General features: G+C 37.2%; 1 protein-coding gene across 2 annotated transcripts in view; it reads right to left on the bottom strand.

The window, feature by feature from the left end:
- FBXO11 (F-box protein 11) overlaps positions 1-20,119 on the bottom strand; it is a 36,127-nt gene extending 16,008 nt beyond the window's left edge. Inside the window, exons 1-8 of one of the 2 annotated variants that reach the window (XM_032185240.1) lie at positions 19,997-20,119; positions 19,801-19,882; positions 13,740-13,884; positions 12,313-12,442; positions 11,126-11,209; positions 10,910-11,042; positions 4,766-4,872; positions 4,567-4,678 (exon numbers count right to left, since the gene is read on the bottom strand). In XM_032185240.1, the coding sequence (XP_032041131.1) occupies positions 4,567-4,678; positions 4,766-4,872; positions 10,910-11,042; positions 11,126-11,209; positions 12,313-12,442; positions 13,740-13,884; positions 19,801-19,882; positions 19,997-20,104 (901 nt within the window). In that variant the 5' untranslated portion in view covers positions 20,105-20,119. The remainder of the gene's footprint in view (positions 1-4,566; positions 4,679-4,765; positions 4,873-10,909; positions 11,043-11,125; positions 11,210-12,312; positions 12,443-13,739; positions 13,885-19,800; positions 19,883-19,996) is intronic. The other variant, XM_032185241.1, reaches the window with a different exon arrangement.
- Positions 20,120-22,453: the final 2,334 nt, after the last annotated feature.

The following is a 22,453-nucleotide window of genomic DNA, read 5'->3' as shown; positions in this document are numbered from 1 at the left end:
ACTCAAAATGAGCAGCACCAGCAGCACAAGGCAGCACACAGAGCTACACCCCAGCAATCCAGGCATCTCTTCCCAGCTGAGTTACAATGCTCCTTGCTGCATCTCCTTGGGTGATTTTACCTACCACGCTATTTATTACCCAGAAAACAAACTCTTCAGGTAGCTAGGGGACTCAAAACTGCTTGGGACCTCATCAGACCAGCTCAATCCCCTCATTTCCACAAGGGATGAAAACATGCAATTCTACTCCTACTAAAGTCCAAGGCAGATTCACAGCGATTTCAGAAGGGTAACATTTCTTCTCGACATATCTGGCCTACATACCACACACCTTCCCTTCAATTAAACACCACTAAATAAGCAAGCCGGTACATGCCCTGTTAGTAAGCTTTCGTATTACCTCAAGCATACCACAAAGACTAGCCCTTAATAATTCATAGACTCATTCAGGCTTTTGTAAAATCCTGAAGAAATCATTCTGGTTGTCTGATCTGACCGTATGAATAATACAGACTGCAACAACTCCCCGGGTTAATTCCTGCTTCGATTCTAGTAGCTGGAATGTCAGCACGTGTCTTTCAGATGCATTTAGTTTTGATTTGAAGGTTTTGAACAACTGAGAAACCACCTAAAGCTTGTTAGAGCTTGTTGCACAGTTGTTACCTTGTGAATTTACACTTCAGTTTTTAATCTGAATTGTCCCAGTTTCAGTATCCAAATATTGGGTAAAGATACATTGTATACAGAAAACTAAGGCATGTATTTTAGTGCAAATGACCTATTCCTTCAGTCTGCTCCTTGCAGAAGTAACAGTTTGTGATCAGTACGCTTTTCATGATAAATGAATTCTTCTGCTTTATCCTTTAGGACTTTTTGTTGACCTGTTTCTAAATTTTCAACATGCTGCCATGAGCACCAGCAAGAAGAGGATTGACCTGAACCAGGACTGAAGATGGGCACTATCCAAGCTGTTTCCTCTCAATATTTCTCCATGCCTAACGTTAGTTCTTTGGACCTCTCAGCTACACATGGGTTCATATTTAGCTGTCTACCTACAGTGACTCCATAAAGCTTTTCCCAGGACACAGCTTCCCAGGATAGAGGTTTATCACTTGCATACAACAGGCTGTTCTTATTTCCTAGTTACTTTGCACTTTTCTGCATTCATGTGAATATTGTTTGAGAGCCCATGTCACAAGAAGTGCACAGTAACACATCCTCCTGGTTATTTATAACACCCTAAATCATCTACAAACTTCATCATTACATGTTTTATATCCTCTCTGCAAGTCATTGATAACATTAGAGTGGCTTGAAGTCAAGGAGCCAACTTTGAAAAAGCCACAAAATCTTAAAAATAACTCATGGGGTAATTATAATTTCTTCAATGTGTGCTGCTAGTTCTGTGTAATTCAGATGCTTTAAAGCAGTGCAAGATAAAGTTGAGTGTCTTTGAGGCATCTACATAGTTTATATTGGGACTGCTACCTTCTCTTAGTCAGACAAAGTCATCAAAAATGCTAACGGTATAAGGCAGCCATTAACATTATCTGTAGTTATATTTGTTTCAATTATTTTTAACTCTTGACTGACCATCCACCTGCATTGTCTCATTGTTCTATCCATGACCAGTAAGTAGGATTGCACTGCTGTATTTCATCCTGTTTAGTGTCAGTACCCCCCCTCTCACCCACCCACCCCTGACAGGTTCTCATTCACCACCCAATCCAGGCTTCAAGTTACTGCTTATACCTAACAGGAGTTCAGAAGATTTCTTGGCCCGTTCTTTAAACTCTTGTATGATTTTAGAATGGCTGTTTTTACAGCTGTTTAACCTCATCCATGGTTACTGTCAGAGTAGAACATATCTCATTATTCCTCTAGGGTATGAGCACATTTATCATTCCTACCTATTCTCATTAAATATAGAACAAAAATTAAACACTTCTCAAATATTCTTCCGTATCTATGACAGATCAGCATCATTGCTAGAAATCTGTTTTCCAAGTTAGGGCACAATTGCTGGTTCTTCTGAATAATTTCTCATCTTGTTTTTTAGTTTTGTTTTTGTTTCTCTTAGGGGAAGACAAGGGGACATTTTTGAAGGGCTACTATTTTGTTGAGGGGAAGAATTTCCCAGTTTCTTACAATTCCTAGTTGATTCCAATTTATATTAACTGCTAATCATTTCTCCTTTCTTGCATCTCGTGATTGTTTTCACTCCTTTTCCTCTACCTCTTGCATGACATTAAGGAATTGTGCGTTTGGGGGAACCCAGTAAGATGTCCTAAAAGCATACCTCTATCACATTTTGATTATAAAAGCAATCTTCATTCTGACTCACTTCACTGGACTTATTGATTGGGTGAAATTGGTTCTTTAGAAGGACCAAGCATATCTTACTAGTTTAGGCTTTTTTTTTATTTTGTTTTTAACTTAGAATATCATGATTGCACACAAAAACATTACTTAACAGAATAAACGAGGCATACTGCCATCAACTTTTGGTTTTATCAAGATGAAAACTAATCCAGATTTCTTCTGCAATGGATGCAACAGAATATCTAGACTCAGGATCTTCCCATTTAAACTTTATTTTAAAATTTCAAAGGTACTTTGGACTGGCAGTAAGAGACCTCCAGCTGAAATCACTTACACGGCTCCCATCTTCACATATTACATAAAGAATTTAACATATAACAATATAACAATCTAGAAACAGGCTTTAACACAATTAGATCTACAGAAAGGGCATCAAGCATGTACTAGGAGAGAGATTCTGAATGTTTATGGATCAATATTTCAGAGATGCCGTTGACTTGGAAACAGTAAATGGCTTTTTTGGCAGACTGCCACTTTTTTTTTTTTTTTTTTTTTTTTTTTTAAAAAAACAATACTTCCTGAGTAGATTATAGCAAGGCTTGGTAGGATTAAAAAGTCAATAAAAATTAATAATCGATAAGTGTTGACAGTATAGCCTGCCCACAGCCTCCAAAATTGACCAGAAATGTTAACTTTAGAGCAGAAAAGCAAAAATACAATGCAACAAAAATTCAGAAGTCCAGAGGGTTGAAGAGGGCAGTAGACCAAAATTACCAAAAAGTTTGTTACAATAAACAGTGGTCATAAAAATTAAATCTTAAATTTAATAAACATTTTTCACAAGATCATCAAGACCTACTGGCTTATGTAAAAGTATGTTCCATTAAATACAAAGCCATGCAGTTCTTCAAGCTACTTCTCTAAACACGTTGAACGTGGTCCAAGAAATTAGAATAATTCCTCTCATTCATTATCAGAGTACCCAATATTGGTATAGAGAAACTTAATGAATAAATTTGTTTTGTTTACTTCAGCTTTCTCAATACTTAAGATACAAAAAGTAAAATAAAAGAATAAAAGATGCTTTGAATAGCTAGCTGTCCTTCATTCTTCTTCATTGTTAATACTTTCACATACTAGCTGATCTGTCTCAAGTAAAACAGATGATGCAAAGTATAGAGCTGTCTTGACCATAAATGCAGTAGTATTTTGCAGCCTGTAACCTTCAAGAAAGAGCTTGTCTTCCTCTACAAGGCATGTACAAGGAATCCTTTCCTTCTGCTCTCCTCATTACAGTTCCCAGTAGATTTTCCTTCTGATTGTACCAGAAAAGGCTAATTTTGCGTCTATTTGAAGATCTCCTTGCTTCCCTGCCTTTATGTTGAGCTGAGCAACTATTATGCACAGCCTGCTGTGTAGATCTATTCCATTTCACTAGCTGTAAGTTTGTATCTTGATTTCCATGCAAAGACTCAGTATCTTAGTACTCCTGCACCTCTTCTTCCCGATGCTCCAAATCCGTTTTATCTGCTTTTTTCCATATGCATAGACGTTACCATGTCTTGTCATCGTGAACTGTCATGTTTCATGTCCCGTGACTACGAACTGACATCCATCTTCTCAGACCTCCACTGCCTCTGACCCTTTCTTTCCAGAATCTAAACTACTGTTATTTCTCAATTCAGGTGGTATAAATTTCTCATCATCTGATGCTGAAATGAGTGTCAACCTTCCACAGTGTATTTCTTCTGTCAGTACAGCTAGCAACTCATGCTTATGTCAAATCCCTTCCACTCCTGTCAAGAAACTTAAGCACAGTAGTTACAGCTCATGACTGTTTCAATGTCATCAAATCCCAATACTGCATATTGCAGTGAACCTGATGTAAAGTCCCACGTATGCCCCCTTCAAATGTCATCTCCTGCCAGCTATAACTATGCATATCAGAAACAACTAAGTTTTATGTAAGAACACTCCTGTCATTTCTCAGGTTTTAAACTGCCCAGTGAGTCCAAACTGACTCAAACAGAAAACAAAGGATGTGTCATCACAAAGGTCTTAAGACACCAGTAAATCACCAGAACGATGCCGTTTCAAGGCAAGTAAGATTTTCAGACCCGTATTAAACACGTGCATAAAAAATATGGCAATATGGATCACAGTTTGTGTACCCCTTCTGTGCACACAGGTTAGACTAGTCAACTTTAAACAGTGGTAATTTCAAACAATAAAAAGCCCACTAACCCGTACAAGTACTTCGAATAATACAGTGATCTATAATTGGACTGCAATTCACGGTAATCTCTAAGCAGTGGTGTGCATTGTGGTGCTGAGCAGATTTGTCATCAGGATTGAACTGAAAAAGGAAAACAAATATATTATTTATTGGCTCAGGTATTGAAGAGAAATTATTAAAAGCTCCACTCAAATTTGACATTCTTACCCTGATTGTCATATATCCAACATAGGCATCTTCAGAACCCTCCATAAAAACGAAGGTGGAATCTCTAGTGTTTTCTATTATAACTTTATCTGCTACTTTTCCAGGAGCTGTAAAACATTAAGAAGTTTACATTTTAGTGTATGTCAGTGAAAATGAATTCTACAGAATTCTATTCAAAGCCACAACAAAAGAAAATTAATGTGATTCACGGCACAAAAATCTTGATGTCAGAAGACCTTGACAACAGTGAATTTCAAAGAATGAAGAAACTAGTCTCAAATGATCTTGTACCATTTTATTATTTAATAACATGAGAAAATCTTCTCTTGTAGAAAGCTTATTTTTCTGACTTTAGTTTATTAGTATTTCTAGGAAAATTGAAAACCACAAACTGAAAACCTGTACAAGAACAAAAAGACACTAGCTACAAAACACCAACATGTTTTCTGAATACAAACTGAAGAAACAGTTCAACAAACCTGGATTCCAGTCTAGATGCACTGTAATTCTGTTACGAAATACAATTTAGTTTGGTATTCTGAACTTTTATTAAAGCTAAATACATACATTCCACCACTAATTTGAACCAATTTAAGCATCTACTTAGTAAGCTGCTCATGACCTACATGTGACCCCTCAATGCCTCTCAAATGTAAGATTCAATGTTTAAATCATTTCTTCATTTACAAGAAAATCTCACATAACTAGACTGAACTCTACTTCTGAAAACATAGAGAGAATTTTTCAAAATAGTTCATTTACAGTTTCCCACAATCTGGAATTTGAAAAAGCAAGGCTGTGCTATATTCTTTATCCTTAATCTGAAGGGAAAATAATGTTTACATTGGTATTAAAAAAGCCAGCAGAGGGAGCACAAGTTAACAGTCTTACAGTGGCATAAATTCAGTGATACTCATTCACAAGCAAGAGTTTGTCCAATTCAAATCTGCACATGAAATATGCAAACCAGAAACCTTCCTTCATACATTAAATGCAAACATGGAAGTTCTACATATTAGAGCAAGCTATGGGAATGATTTGGAGTTGCAACTGTGGAACAAGAGAGATGCAAATGTGACAGATATTTGCCCTAAATTCTGCATTTTACTGAAGAGCCTATTCACAGCATTTCTCACCAGCAGATCTTTTTCTGTTGCCTGTTGACACCAGGTACAGACAAGTGGTATGTCCTGTTCTTTAGCACTCAGGCAGAAAGGTGCCAGTCAGAATGAAGCAATATTTACATAATTACCCAGCTTGTTCTTACTACTTAAAAGCCAGATCTGTTTTCACTACTGCAGAGCTGCAAATGTTTTAAGGCAGTCTAATCTCTTTGTACCACTATGCACTTAGCCATAGCCAATACCTAAAAGAGGTTGTGTGTTGTCACAAAATACTTCGCTGTGACCTGTTCACATTTCTCTTAGCTGTTTTTCTCCATCACACAAATTCATTGACATATATACATTAGTACACTTCAGCACCTGAGAAAGAATGGCCCCGCTGTACTGCAGCCAAACAAACTAGAAAATTAAGTGTGGTCCATGGCAGAAAATAAGAGCCATAAACCAACATCAAGATTGTGATCAATCCCAGGGAGCAAGGATTTGTACTGTGGATGCTCTGAAGCACTACCTAAACAAAGCAGATAGATCTGTGAAATTGTGTTTGGAAGTGCTTGCCATGCTCTTGCTTGAGGTCACTCTACAGGTATCTCCTTCCTCTTAGCACAGAAGAGAACTTACAGGTCTGAGTTTGGGTGGTCCCAAAATGTTCAGTATGGAACATCCCAATTAGTAAAACCAGTGCATTTAGATGCCCCTCCAGGAAAAGACCGTAAAGGGAAAGGGACATGTTCAAGGACTGATTGTATTCTAAATGCAAAGAAATACTCTGCAACATCTTTGCAGAAGAATTATTCAAACAAACATATCCATTTCAACTTCTGGCTTTGAACACTTTACAAGAGAGAAACCAAAAAAAGAATGGAAAAAGAAAGTGCCTCAAGTGTTATAATCAAGCAAAACGTTTCTCTTAAGAGTTCTATTTTGCCATCGTCTGATGCAGACAATACCCCCACAAGATCAGAGTTGGTTCTCAATTTAAGGACCAAAATGCGATGATTTAAAAATAATTTAACACAAAGCCTATGATAAGAGGCTGCCTAAACAAATTAATTGGATGTTGCCTCAGAATTCTAAAATTCTGAAAAAAAAAAGGAAGTTTTCAGTACATTAATAGGAAAAAAACATGCTAGATTCTACATGAAGTAATTGTTATGACCCTGTTCAATCACATCACACAAAAGATGCTGAGATCCTTTTAGATCTTGCAGCATACAAAATCTATGAAAAGAACACAGCTCTAAATTTGGCTAAAATATTTTCAATTTAAAGATACAGAACAGGTATCTAAAGAAGAGGTCAGTCATACTGAAGTTCTTTCTTGAACACAGGAAGTATCTAATTATGACAGTCTACATTATTTTAGATTCTGCTACCCTTAAAATTATAATCATTTCTATTATTGTCACTACTGCTTTTTCATGATTGGAAAAAATCCTTTGATAATCCATTTTTTCACTTCCTTGCATATTATGTAAGTGAAGTGGAAAATAAAGGAAAAAAATGAAAGCTGTGTCTCCCAAAATACAGAAAAACATATATAGTGCAGACTATCAGATCAAGATACCTGTCTGGACAACTGCTTAAACAGTTAAGACAAGATGTTTCTCATCTTCAGTGAGATGAGCACTTCACGGAAGACCTGTACTCCTGCATATACCTGACTCCCTACTCCACCACTTGTTTTCCCCTCCAAACCCTGGAAAATAGAGTTTACTTTTAAGAAGTTCATAGATGTTTCTGTCCACTGAACTGGACGCATCGATTTCCTAAGAGATGGTCTACTCTTGTCTCCTACTTGTGAGTTCACATAAACTGCCATTTCTAGTAAGTTAATTTCCTTTACAACAAGGTTACTTACCTAGTTGATCAAGGGAAACCAGTAGATGGGATTTTTTTCTTTTGGATTTCAAAGCTTTGGATACTGTCTCTCAAAGTATCCTTCCGGACAAGACATGCAGCATACAGCTAGACAAGTGCATAATATGGGTTGGGCTCAAATTGATATAGTAAAGGGGGTTATGTTAGGCTGGTGGCCAGTCACCAGTGGAGTTTCCCTGGGCTCTATTTTATAGTCAGTTCAAGGCTTCATTTATTAAAAAAAAAAAAAGATTTGTATGCAGGGCTCAAACACAAACAAACTCAGCTTGCAGATGATACTAAATCAGGAAGAGGTGTTGACTCCTTTGAGTATAGAGAGGCCTTGCAGACAGATCTTGAAGAACTGAAAGGCTGAGCAATCACAGAATCATTAAAGCTAGAAAAGACCTTCAAGATCATCTGGTCCAACCATCCCCCTTTCACCAGTATCAGCCACTAAACCATGTCCCTAAGCACCACATCCAACCTTTCCTTGAACATCCCCAGGGACGGCGACAGTGACACCTCCCTGGACAACCTGTTCCAATGCCTGACTGCTCTGAGAAGAAAAATCACACCTCGTGAAGTTTAACAAGATCAAGTCAGATTCTGCATTTGGAATGGGGCAGTTCTGGATATACATACAGGCTGGGGAACAAGAGGCTATAAAGCAGCCCCACAGAAAGGCATCTGGAGAGTTTTAGTTGATGGCAAGATGTCTATGAGTGAACAGTGTGCCCTGGCAGCCAAAAAGGCCAACCATGTTCTGGAAATGCAGTAAGCATCACTGCTAGCAGGTCAAAAGAAGTGGTCACAGCACCAAACCTGTCTGATTACAAGTGTTTGGACAAGACTTAGAGACATGGTTTAATTTATAGGTAGGATAGTTCCTGTGTGGAGCCAGGAGTTGGACTCCATGAACCTTGTGGGTCCTTTGTAAGTCAGCATATACTATGATTCTGCAACTACAGTAATATCCCTACAGGTTTCCTTCTGAACCAGACTCTTTCCCCTAGATTTAACAAATTTAAATACCAAAATTAAACTGAACAGCAAGCATAGAATACCAGGCATTATTCTGTAAGAAAATTTTTTTTATTTGGGAAAGAAAAAAAAATCTTGAAAGCTTGAAGTATGTAAAGCTGCCTTTCTAGTAATTCTATGCTTCTTCAGAAGTCCACGGAAGCAAGTGTTAAAATTGAGCAGAATTGCAAAGAGATTTGCTGCTGTCTTAATTGCACCATTCTGAAAGGCACACTAAAGTGAGAAGAGGTAGTTTTCCAAGGCTTAGTGGTTCGCTTTGTTTTCTTTTCAGACATTTTAAAATTGAATCCCTCTACAATCTTACTGACCATTCAGTGCAGAAAGTCTGAGGAAGTGAAGAGACAGTGCCAGAAACTGAAACAAATACATCTCACATTTCTGGTTTACTCTTAGATTTTGTTCCTCAAGACAGCTATTCTATTACAAAAACACAGTACAAATCCCTTGCTTTTAAAGAACTGCAGTTAAAATTATTGTTTTCTGAATAACAGGTTAATTGCAGTGGAAGGGAATTACTGAAGCAGAGGGTAAACTTGAGGGTATGCAGAAGTTCAACCAGGTATCAGAGATGTCCTTTCAAATTTCATGAAGGAAGCAACTGAGATATTTTGTATCTTTGAATAGTACTGATCCATTTTTTTTTCTGGATTTTAAACACTGAAAGACTCTTGCCCTATTTGTACCAGTAACTATAACTGTCATCCCTTAACTGAAACAGAAGCCAGGTCAGTATTTTGATATTGGTCCACAGCTATGGCTGCATTACATGAGCACTGCAACACAACGGTAGTGGAACCTACAGAGTAAAATCAGTAGTACTGAGGAGCAGGCACTCACACCATGTCCATTGCAGGACAGTGAGGGAAGATAAGACTGACTTTAGGTTAGTCACAGCTTGGTCCCTTCAACCAAATGCACACTGACTACTGGAGTGCCACAAGTGTATACCAAGAACATATCTTAAATCAGCCTCATCCAAAAGAAATCTCATTTGTGCTCTAAAGCCTCTCCACAACACAAACCAGAGCACCAAAAGTGGAGAAGTTCAGGAGGTTAGTACTGAAGTGCAGTCCTGAACCAACAACTAATTCAACAACTAATTCAGCTGCACCTTGCAGATTTGCATGGACAAGTTTTGTTGTAGTGTTAAGTCTTAATCTTACTCAGTTGGTCAAAGCATTTCTCACTCCAAGAGAGCAAAAGCCAGGCAAGAAGTGCCAGAAAGAGGATCACTAAAGAACAAAACAACTGGTATACATAACAAAAATACCTGAAAAGGAGGGACTTTTCTGGTCAGGAAAAAAAAGGCAGTATCACTTTTATCTCAAAAAAAAAAAAAAAAAAAAAAAAAGGCATAGCTGGCAATTGACTTATGGTCATTGTAGAAGCAAAGACACTGAAGACCTCTTAAATGAGGTCTGTACCAGATAAAGAGAATCTAAGTTCTTATCACTCTGTTGTACTACTCAGGATTAGCATTCTGACAGTAAGGACAGGAGAGGCAAATTGCTAATTTAGCACCGCAATTTGTGGACATGTGTATTATTTTATATTAGCTACATAAGACTTCTAGAATAGGGAAGAGTTTGTTTACTACTCCATACAGAATTCTTCTTTAGAGAAACAGCTGAGAAATGAACAAAACAAAAACCTCTAGTCTCAGAATCTTTCTGCTAGATGTTCTTATTTACTAACTCAAGATGGAGTTACAATGCTTAAGAAAATAGGACAGATACTAGTTTGGTCTTGGATTCTGGACTGGATTCTACTCAGGAGATAAGATATAAAAACAAATTTCATAAGAACCAACTGAAAATTTCAACTGTAGTCATAACCAAATATACTTCCTGACAAATTCAATTTTTTTTTCCTCCTGATGAAATAAAATAGATAAATAAGTTATTCCAAGAACTAACAAGCAGATAATAGTACTTCAGTCCAAAGCATCAGCCATTTTTTTGTTAGTGACACTAGTACAGAAAGTATTTATTCATTACGCTCATGAAGACAAACTGGCATTTATACCAGATATTTAATATACAAAAATATCTTCGTAATAAAGGTGGTAGTGAACACAAGTCATGCTTTGAGACAAAGATGTTTTCAGTTTAAATACCTGCACCGATCATGGTGATTGGAGATTCTATATATATCCATTCATCAGTATATATACCAGAGTGAACAAAGATAAGTCCATCAAAATGAGCTTCTTGAACTCCACCAAGAGCATCCTCAATGGTATCATAATACTAGAAGAAGAGTAAGAAGTTTAGAAAGCTTTCCATAAAAAGGCATACAAATATTCTTAAGAATAACTGCTTTAGAAACTTACCAACATATTTTCTCTTCCTTTATATCGTGCAGGATTACTGTAGAAGTGTTCAGCAAAACCTGGCTTTACATGTGCTCCTTTGTACTGAAACAGGCAAAATAGTTTATCGTAAGCTTGCAGATAGGTGGATCTGAATGCAAAGCCAGACACACCTGCATGTACATACAGACAAGGGATCCACTAATCCCCTAATTAACAAGCCAGTTGCTGATAATGGTTACTTCTGGGAACTAAGGGTCATATTTGACCTCCTACATTAGGGCACCCAATTGAAAATGGCAGCATCAAAAACAAAGTCTGTGTCTTAAAAGTGATCAACTAGCTCACTTACACAGCCAGAGGCATGTGAAGTAACTTAAATTTGTCAGTAAGCTCTTCACATTCCTTATTTACTCCACAAGCTTCCATCTTTTGATTTTCTAGCTGCTTGCCACAGAACAAACTGCACTTACGTGGTGAGGAAAAAATACTCCTGTATACATGCGCATCTGATTCAGATACCAAGTTTGTCTTCAACAAGTTTTAGCGCTTCATTAACCAATATACACTGCATTGTGTAACAGACTCGCTTTGATATTTTATTTCCATTTCCTACATTTTTCAAATATAAGCCATTCTTATAGTATTTTGATATTTTGGATTAGAGGTTCAATCACATGCCTTAAAGGTAATCTGTTTAGCTCCAGTCACGTCAGCTGTAAATCACCATTTAAGCCCAAGTGATGTTAATAACGTACTGCTCAGCCTACTAGTGGAAGAAGCATCTGAATCTCATAACCAGCATGCACATAGGCTTAAAAATATACATGATAACAACAATATACTTGAAGTTTATTTGCGAGCCACAGACCGTGACAATCTCTTCCACAGAATTTCATTGATGCAATACATGAACAAAACCCAAGAGAGAAGAGCTAGATGCTCAAACATTCCACTTAAGCATGATCTTTCTCTAAAGTGTGCCTCAGAAAAGGAAATAACTTTAGATATTTCCCTATTGGGTAACAGTAGAGAGATCTCTACCCACCTCCTTAATCTCATCAGCTCATCTACTTTAACTTCAAAAAAACCTTACTTCTGAAATATAGCTGATTATATAGTAATGACTTATTTTTTTTGAGTTTAAAGTAAGGTTTTGCTTTTATACACCATCTTGAAATTGGAATATAAATTAATACTACTGTTACCAGTTGCTGAAAGCTTTCCTTCCAGGGATTTGGATGTTCATATTCTTCTGGATTAATCTGATAAAATTTACCAGCTTCAGGATGCATCATTGGACGTGTGTACTCAAATACTTCCATATACAGTCTTTTCCTGAGTAGAAGTGTGAATCAGGAAAGAAAATTAGTGTACTACTCAAAACTCTCCCATTTTAATATACCACACAGAAAATTAAAGTTGTTTAATATGGTCAGTGACAGTAAATTTGACCACAATCAGTTACAAACACTTCAAAACACTTTCAAAACAATTTCTCCATTGGACTGGCTTTCGTGTTTCTGTAAAATACTTTTTGAAATGTGTTTCAGAATCCAAACGAACATGTTTCTCAACTTGTAATTTCAATTTAGGGAGAAATCTTAGTTAGCTACACTGTTTTTGGAATTAGAGTCTACTTGTGCATGAATTGCAGAAGTGTTTTAGCATATGAAAGCTAGCATAGTAAGAATTACAAAACTTAAGATAAAGTGTGCTACCAATTCATCCTCACCTTGATAAAAAAAACCTGCAAAACACATTCAAAGAAAACCAATGATGCACTGTATCTCAAAAGAAATTCCATCAACGAACAGATTGCACTGATTTAAAAAGAAAATAGCACTCCAAGCACAACAATTGGATTATTTTGATTAATGCCAGAATACAAACAATTGCAGTGTCTAAGCCTGCTGATATTTAGTTTTAGAGGATGACATCAAATCTTAGAAATTTTAACTCAGCTAACACAACACCCCCAAAATTGTCTTTAGGACAGAAAAAAAAACATCACTTTTGTGATGTCATACTCAAGCTTTGTTCTCTTAGTCCTAATCTTTATCCAAAACTAAACAGAAAAACAAAAACCGAGACCAAACACTAGCATGTGAAGCATGTTACTTTCCCTTACAAATAATGTTAATTTAGAACCCATTTATTCAACCTCTCAATAACCCAGGGCTGGGACGAATTCATATGTGGGAAAACAACTTCAGTATCTAAGCAATAAACAATAAAAAATGAAAACAAAACCAAATAAAAATATCTAACGCTAGACAAGCTAACACTTAACATCAAGACATTAATTTTCTTTTTTGAGTCAGGCAGAATTCCCACAGAAACCTGAGCAAGGTTAAAGGGAAGGAGTGGCTACTGAAGGAATACCTCACTGAATTCTAAAGCAGCCAACTACTGTCTACACTACGAGATCATCAGAAGTTTTAATGTTTAACACACACAGGTATTTGTAGGTAACAAATGATACTTGTGTAAACTAGATATATTGAAATACAATTTGTTTTAATTCAACTAATTGCAACTCCTAACTAACATTTCAATTTTTCTATTGTAATGGCATCTCATGCAGCACATCTTATATTTTCTCTAGATAATGAGGAATAGCATTTTCACTTACCACAAAATTGGATCATTAGCCAGCTCACTGAAGCGTTTACACACACAAGCTGCTCTGCAGAGATCCTGCTCCAGCAGGTAGGAGAAGATCTTTAGAACCACTTCATCTGGCAACTTTTCCTGAAGATACTGTTCTGCAGGTGCTGCTATTAAACAGTAATCTATGTGAGATTGACATATTTAACCAGCCCAAATTCTAATCAAAATAAATCACCAGCTTGCCATTTGCAACATTCCCAATGAGAATTCCAAAGTCTCAGATTTTAAATACCCCTCATCTAAATCCAAGGACAGAGAGGTAAATGGTTGACACTGGAGTCAGGTAGAAGTTACAGACTGACAAAAACCAGCTACTAAACATGTTTCACTAACCAAGAGCCACTGTATCTATTATTACTATTGCCACACATGACAGTTCATACAGAAAAGCCCATCTATACAGTTTGAATTCTCATGAGGACCTTCTGCATCAGGTATCCTTACTACAGGGATGTTCTATTTGCAAAGGTCACTTATTTGGTTGTTGTCTTTAGAGTCTTTTCTCAGGCAAAGCCATACAGAACAGCTTCCAGATTTTAGATTTCTATGCGTGGCATTAAAAGCTCCTGCTACATTCATAATGCAATTATATCCATATAACGCTCCTTGCATTATTAATTTTTTTTCCTAGAACATCTGAACCAAGGGAGCAATACAACGGTTTTGAGTATTACAGGAAGACAAGTAGCAGGCCTTCTGTCTCATGGTCACTTCAACTTTGAGTGAGACTCTGGAAAATGGTTTCCAAAAATATTTATCTACCTACCCCACCCCAAACAAAACAAGACACCACACAAGGTAAGCCTCAAGCCTTCCACGGGCAAAGCAGCATGAACAGCTCAGTTATTTCCAGCTAGAAGGGAGAGAATACATGAACTGCAAGGGCCAGGACTGTGGCTTCGGCAGAGATGTTAAGCTGTGGTTTACAGACCACATTACCAGAAGCTATGGACTATCAGAGAACTGATTAAAGCTGCAGCACACTTGTGTGTTTTTGTTGTGTGTCTGTCCCCGTTTCCTCCTGGGTGTTGTACTCACATCTGTGGTCAGACCATTTAGTAGAAATGATGAAATATTACTGACTCTCCTGTGACTTCCCCTAAACTTGTTCTTTGGGTAACATTCATACAATGGTGCAGCAAGTGATTCACAAATATTGATTTCCTCTGAGATGCTAGGATAATTTATACAGTGTACTGATTGCTGGTCTTTATAGGAACACGACTTACAGTCATAAGCTCTGAATATTCACCCACCACTTTAATCAAACAGAAATCCATAGGAATAAGGGAAAGTCTCGCTATTCCCTATGTTCATAGCTATTCTCTTCCAAAATATATTTTTAAGTTTGTAGTATTGATTGTGGACAGAGGAAAAAAAGTTTTCTTCCTCATCCTTACCTGCCCTCCTCCAAATTATTATTTTTCTGGATCAGCTCCTTGGTGTAGCTCATTCACAAGCTATAGAACCATTAGCATGGGTACCACTAGCATGGGTATCCAGAAGCTGGACAAGACAGTTCTTGTCACCAGCAGTACTACTAATGCCAGATTAAGGCATTTACTTTTCATTAATAATAATAAAGTCTTATGCACCAGGCTGAAGCCAGTAAACTACCAGAACTATTAAAGAACAAGCAAGTAGCCTGGAAATGTCTTTTATGTTCAAGATGGATTTTGAGAGACCAAGATCTGCAGACTATACACCAACCCTTGAGGTGAATACAGCTAGGAAAAAATATTACCCATGCAATCAGTGCTTCTTTTTAAGACGACGTTTTTCCACTGGACATAAAGGTTTTTTTTTCTGTATCAAGCAGGCAGCAGCAACTCATTCTACAGTCCTAATTACCCTTGAAATGCAGCACAGGATAGCTGGGCTTTGCTTTTGAATTCATCTTTTCCTGGTAGCTTTCCAGTTAGATGTGGAGATATTCTTACAAGCTGAAATGTAATGTTGTGAACGCAAGGCAGTAAATCCTCACAGGTCTTCCATGACCTGTCTTGGGCTTTTAACACACGCACACAAATCCCTGAGGCATACAACATGATCTTCTTTCCAAGACAATCAGTTACTTGCCTAATCAGCCTGCAGAATTTCATCCTCCGCTAAATTTACCTATATTAGGACTTGATTAACTTTGTATGGAGGGGGGAGTTTCATTAGTGTAGTGCCTCCCATTGCTCAACAGTTCACATTTCATTTTCCTCCCTAGGTCACATCTCAATAAAAATTGAAATCCAGGTGCATTTCCTCACTGGGACAGATAGGAGAACTTTGAAGGTGTCAAAAAAAGTATTCTTCAGGAAAACCAAAACCAACAGTATCACACCTTGCAATTTTTCAGGCTGTATCTACTTGGAAGCTTAGACACTATTTACAAAATGAAGACGACAATTTTTACAGGTGTTTCCCATCCTCTCCCACCTTTACCCAAAGTCCTTTAGAAGTAAGAAATTTTAAGTTGCCTTTTCACTCAGTTACAAAAATGGGTTTAGGTGATTTCAGAGATAGTGATGGTTTTACTAGGTAGAATTCTTCAATATAATCTTAAAAGGTTCGCTACTTCTTAACATGAATACCTAGAATACCTGAATCCAAGAGAGAACCCCATGGTTTTGTTTTGGAAATTCATGCTTTGGTATCTTTTAGTAATTTATCAAAGCAATGATGTATTTGTGTTCTCCCCAGTTCACAAAAATAGTCCAATTCAGTTTTAAAAGCCTATCATCTGGTGACCAAACTAGAATCACTAGTGTGCTGCTACTTCTGGTAGTTAGAAAGGTATTTAAGTTTTTTCATGTAAGTATGCATTTCATACTTAACCTTAATTTTATTCCTGTTGACATAATGAAGTGTTAAAAAAGACAAAGTGCAAGAGGCTACCACCTCTACTACCAATCTTTATCATTACCCTGACACATCAATTCAAATATTGATCATTTTAATAACGTGTTAATATATAAGACAACTGAAAATTAGAAAAAAAGGTGGCTGAGTCATTCTGTTTCCACAAGATAGGCATGAAGCTAATTCAGTTTCTTTTTTTTTTTTTTTTTTTTAAATCATTTAGTAGATAGAAACTAGTACAGCGAAACCAAGATGAGGGCATGAAAAGCTGCCTGAAATTGAATTGCAGTTGTCGTACAGAGATCAAGAATGCCATCCTGTGAATCCTGAATTGTAAATTATGTCTTGTATGGATACCATTTTTTGTCCATTTAATAGAGAAGATAGGGACAGATATATTTTGTTCTGTAAGAAGGCACTCAATGTTTTCTTGATAAGAAATAGTTGTCAGAAAACATGGCAGGCAGCAATCTTGAAAAAATAACTTAAAAATCAATAGGGAAAAAATAAAAGATAATAAGTTCTGTGAACCATGAGCTATGCATGTATCTGATGTAAGAAATAAGCAACAAGTGATCCAACAACCTAGAGTCTCAGTATCTACTGTAACTCCAGGGGTCATCAAAAAGAAATAGTCTGTCCCTGAACTCAAGTCTTCCAAAAATGATTAAAAGCCAGTATGAACTGCTCAGTATAAAATGAATATGCAAATATAGTGATATAGTGAGAGAGAAAAAAGCCCTGCACAGTAATAAACAAAAAGGAAGAGTGTGTCGGTGGATTAAAATGACATGACAAATGGTACTGAAGGTTGAGAAGTCATGTGAAGTGGAAGCAGACAGTTCAGTTGACGTAAGGAAACAGAACATACCAAATTTAAAATCTTTCTGCAAATCAGGAAGTACTATGAATATCAGCATATGATAAAAGTATTTGTACCTACAAGATCTAAAAGCGGTAAACTTTTTATTCAGATACCATACAAATAAGAAATTTGTAGGTTCACCAGTTACTTGTGATGTAAGCAAGACAGCTCAAGCATATCTTTTTCTTATTTTTTTTTTTTTTTTTAATTTCTTGGAATTCTATTTAGAGGGGTTTAAGTGAAAAATCATTCACATATTTTCTAATAATGTACAACTTTCTTACCAAGGTTCTTATATATGCATTAATCTTTCTGTCTCAGGATTGCAATGCATATTGTCCATTACCAAGACTATTTGAAGACACAGTTGCAGAGAAGAAAAATTTGTCAATATTTGAAATCACCAGAAAAAGTCTGAAATACTGTCAGGAAGAACACGCTAAAATTTTTAAGTATCAACTGTTTCATGGAGACATTAAGCCTGAAATCAGTAATAAAATACATAATACTCTTGTTTTTCCAACTACTGGCTCTAATCCAGCTGAATACATTGGTTGACTAGCATTTCTCCTTTCATCTCCCCCAAAATTTTCCTCAGCTCAGAGCCCATACAAGAAGGAATGGTTCTCTGCCCAGACATATCCCGACATCACTAGTCCCGTACCTTTATTTTAGAACTTTAGTTGAAATGAACAGTTATATGTTCCAAATGATAATATACCATTTCCACTTGTGATGTTCCAGAAAACTTCATGCTCACACTCAGTCACAATAGCTATTGTTATCCATGGTAACAAAGCAAACAAACAAAAAGGCAAGAAAAAATCTTATGGCAATCAGTATTTGCACAAATTTAGAGGAACATCTCAAGAAATGGAAAGGGGAAAATAAAGTAATGATCATCCACACTGGAAGAGAGATCAATATAAAGTGGCTTGACAAGTACCCTCTCTTGTCAAACTGTGACTGGTCTGAATGCATTCTTAAGAATATAGTTAGAAAATCATTGTTTACAATTCCTCTGGAAATTCCATGCTGGAGAAGTTTCCATAGTTCAGTACCTTCCCCAGACGAGTTCAGTAATGCAACACAAGGAATATACAGGAAACGCATGGAAAATTCATTTGGAAATTACCATTGTGATGTAATTTGTACCAGAGGACTTGAATAAAATTACTGACCTTCAATAAAGCAAGGAGGTGGGTATGAGCATAGTAAAGGATGTATCAAAAGTATATAGCCTTGAAGGAAAACTGGGAACTGGCAAGAGAAACTGAAAAGAAAGACTTTGTACCAGGCTTTAGGTATCAAGTCAGGAAGTGAAACTGGAAGTAAAATGACAAAAGCTGATGTTCATTTGGTTCTCACCATTTCAAGGACATAAATCTAAGGTTAAATGGTTTTTAGTTACAGAAATTAAGAGAGAAAGACAGAAAGGGGAGATAGATATAAAGCAAAGGTGAAAACAGAAGACAGATGACTTGAAATAGAGATCTGTACTACCAGGGTGAGAAGCCTGAAGGAACAGACTTCAACAGAAGCCGTAACTGACCAGAGTCTCATGCCAGCACCTCAGGTTTAATTTGCAAGGTTAAGACAGAAATGGACTAGAAGACACCCGTCCACCAACACTCCCCAAAAGCAACAGAAACTACATCAACAGAAGCTGGCAAGTGCTAGCACTGATTTTTCAGGGAGAAGTCACAAAAGATCTCACGGAATTAAAGTGCATAGAAGACAAAAAGGGGAAGAAGCAGAGATTGAAAAAGGATACAGAAAAAATGAACAAGTAGTGTGTGTGCTTATGCATGTATACATGTGAACATAAATACACCCATATATACACACTGTACACATAATACACATTGTGCATATATGCGTGTAGGTGTATCTGCATATATGTTTATTTTTTAAATAATTTCTCACATGCACGCTGAAAATCGCAATAATGACATAACAAAACTACTTCTACCTCCAAACAATATGCTGGAATAATATGAGAAATCATAAACAAACCTAGTCCTTTGCTGCAGCATTATTACTTTTAAGAATACCTTAGACATAACTGCACTGCACTTCAGAAGAATAAAAAAAATAAATTTTAAACAAACAACACAAACTGCATCTGCAGTAGAACATGCAGACTGAAAGACCATATTCTAGAAGTCAGACTAAAACCAGTGTTCTTCCACTGCAGGTTATTAGTTCAAGAATAGAAAGGGATTTTTTTTTTTTTTTTTTTTTTGAGGGTTAGAGGGGTAGTGGTATCAAAGTGCATCCCACCAATCTTTGTACAAAGAGTTGTTACCTGATAAATCCTGGGATTTTCCAGATACTCTAGCACGTTTAGCTCGGTGACCAAAGTTTTCAGTAGCTGAAGTGGAGGCACCCTTTAACAAAATAAGTAAGGATTAATTCAGTCATTACATAAATTACAAAAAGTACTCATTAACTGCCTATTCTTGAGGCAAGAACTACAGTTAAAAAACAACTTTAAAAGTTACCTCCATACTGTTCTTTGTAGGGCAAGCTGTTCTTTTAGGTAGAAGAGTTTTTCTGCGAAGTTGGTATGGACTATTTTGTGCACCAGGACCTGATTCTTCTGCAACCATATCTGCAGGCACATCATCATCTGTCAACAACAACAACAAAACAGCTTAATTAGAATTGTAGGGTTTTTCTGTTTGTTTTTTAGAAATAACAAAAACACTACAGAAGTTTTTAAATAAACCCATTCAGTTTGGGGGGGAGGGTGGGGAAGTGCTAGAGCACAGTGAACATTTGAAGAAGTGTGGAATATATGTAGTAATACAAAATTACACTCAAAAGTACAGATGAATTCAACCTGTGCTACACACATACTTATATATATATATATATAAATACATATACACACACAGCTGCTACACCATAAACTACCTTTTTAAAAAGCAATTAAAAATACAACTTCACTTTATTCGCAAACGTGTTATTCACTACGCCAATTCTATTACCTCATTACCGCAAACTTTTCACCTCTGTAACACTATCATAATGAATACCGCTGTAGCTTCAATTATTAATCAGGTGTTATCAAGAAGTCCCTTAGTAAATATGGTACTTAGTTCAAAACCCATGGCAGATTTTTCCAAAATATTCCAGGAAAAGCCCCAGCCAGCATACAAATTCTTCAGTAAAAGGGAAAAGGAAGACATAATGCCAGAGGTAGCTTTAACGGCATACACTGATTGCTTAAAGTACAATTTTATATAAAGAGTAAATCCTCTTTAAAAAAAAAAGTACAGAAAGCGCAATGAGTATTACTTGAATGCAATGAATGAAAAAACTTACATTTCCACTGTTTATAAGGTTATGCAACAGATCAAAAACAAGCAAAGAATTACTATTTATCTCTGCATCTCCTATGACTAGCATCACATAAAGTTACAATAATTTAACAAAGGCCATAACAAAAATCTGGTGGGACAAAAGGCTGGTGGGACACGCAAAACAAGCTCGAGGCAATCTAGGAGTGTGTCATCAGTTATTTAATCCATGTGAAAACTAAGCCTGCAAGAAGTACCTCCATGCTTATCCTTCGGCCAGACCACCAGGTCAGCACAGCCACAAGGAGGGCATGAGACCACACGACGGGGAAGAAGCAGCCCCCCTTTTGCAGCACCAGCACAGACTTTTAAGGACATTAAATGAAATTTGTAAAATTTCAAGTATTTTTTCATTACACAGAGTACCACCAATACACGAATTTCAGCACATGTTCCTGTGAACCCAGCCCACCTCTGGCATCACACTCCTGTTGGACGTTACTGACAACTCACAGGTAACTAACTACACCCCCAAAGTTCAGTCATCAAATTTTAAGTTTCTTTGCCATCTCTGATAGAAAATACTGCTGCCAAGTTAATCACACTATCAGCAGCTGGAATAGAAAGCCAGAAAGTCCACTACAAGAGAGCACCCAGCTTCCTTCACAGGTAGTAACAGCAGTCGAGTCTGAAGGAGGCCTGGATTATATAGTGGCAGCCAGGAGCGAGACTCTTTCGAGCCAAACTCTTGCACCCAAATGTATTAAAACATTTGAGTATGTCACTACTCGCACCCCTTATTTCTGTTTAAGGACTGACACAGTATGAATTCTGTTGCGGATACCCCCAGAAGCATGCTACTTGGAGATTTTGAGGGTCTTCTCTTCAGCCTCTTTCCCCGTTTCGCACTGAACGCAAAGCACCTGTCAGAAATGCATGATCTTTCCTCCCCCATTCTTGATGTAAATACAATAGTTCAAAACTGCCACATAGAACACAGTAAAAAACATAATAAACTATGAAAAAGTAGCTAAGCACAGGTTTGATCTCTCAGTAGGAGATGAAGAGAGCAATGTCAAAACCCAGTGGGGTTCTTAGAAGAAAGCCAACGCAGGCTACTAAGAACAAAACATATTACCACTGGAAAGAAGACAGAAGCCTCTGGGGGCAGGGAGAATGGAAGTAAAGGTCAATTTGGCTGAAACACTGAAAAACTGCTTAAGCAGAAAAGAAAATACACTCATTTTCTTGCAGCAGATTTAGGAGGATGGCACAAGTCCTGCTTGAAGATCACTCTTCTAGCACAGATGACATTAAGAGATGCATGCATTCACTCAGATTCACAGCAGGTACTGTAAGAATTAAAACCTTCCTTCTCCCATCTGGCTGGCAAGGCAGATGAGGAAGACGAGAGAAGTGCACCAGAGGGAAGTGTGAATGCGCAGAGCGTGGGAAGCAGCAGGGTTCCCGGGGCAAGGGTGGGAACAGTCCCCACTCCTCCTGCTGCTGCATGGCACTGCCACCAGAGGTGCTGCTCCTGTTTGCTTTAGGATGGTCAGAGCAGCTAATGGGGCAGAGGAGTGCTTCAGAAAGCAAAAGGCTCCAACCTGAAGGATACGTTAGTACACTGGCTGCAGATGAATGGCAACGAGAGTT

The sequence above is a fragment of the Aythya fuligula genome, chromosome 3 (assembly GCF_009819795.1).
Source record: "Aythya fuligula isolate bAytFul2 chromosome 3, bAytFul2.pri, whole genome shotgun sequence".
In the NCBI taxonomy this organism is placed as follows: Eukaryota; Metazoa; Chordata; class Aves; order Anseriformes; family Anatidae; genus Aythya; species Aythya fuligula.
The sequence above is the reverse complement of the archived record's forward strand: the minus strand, read 5'-3'. Positions and strand labels throughout refer to the sequence as shown.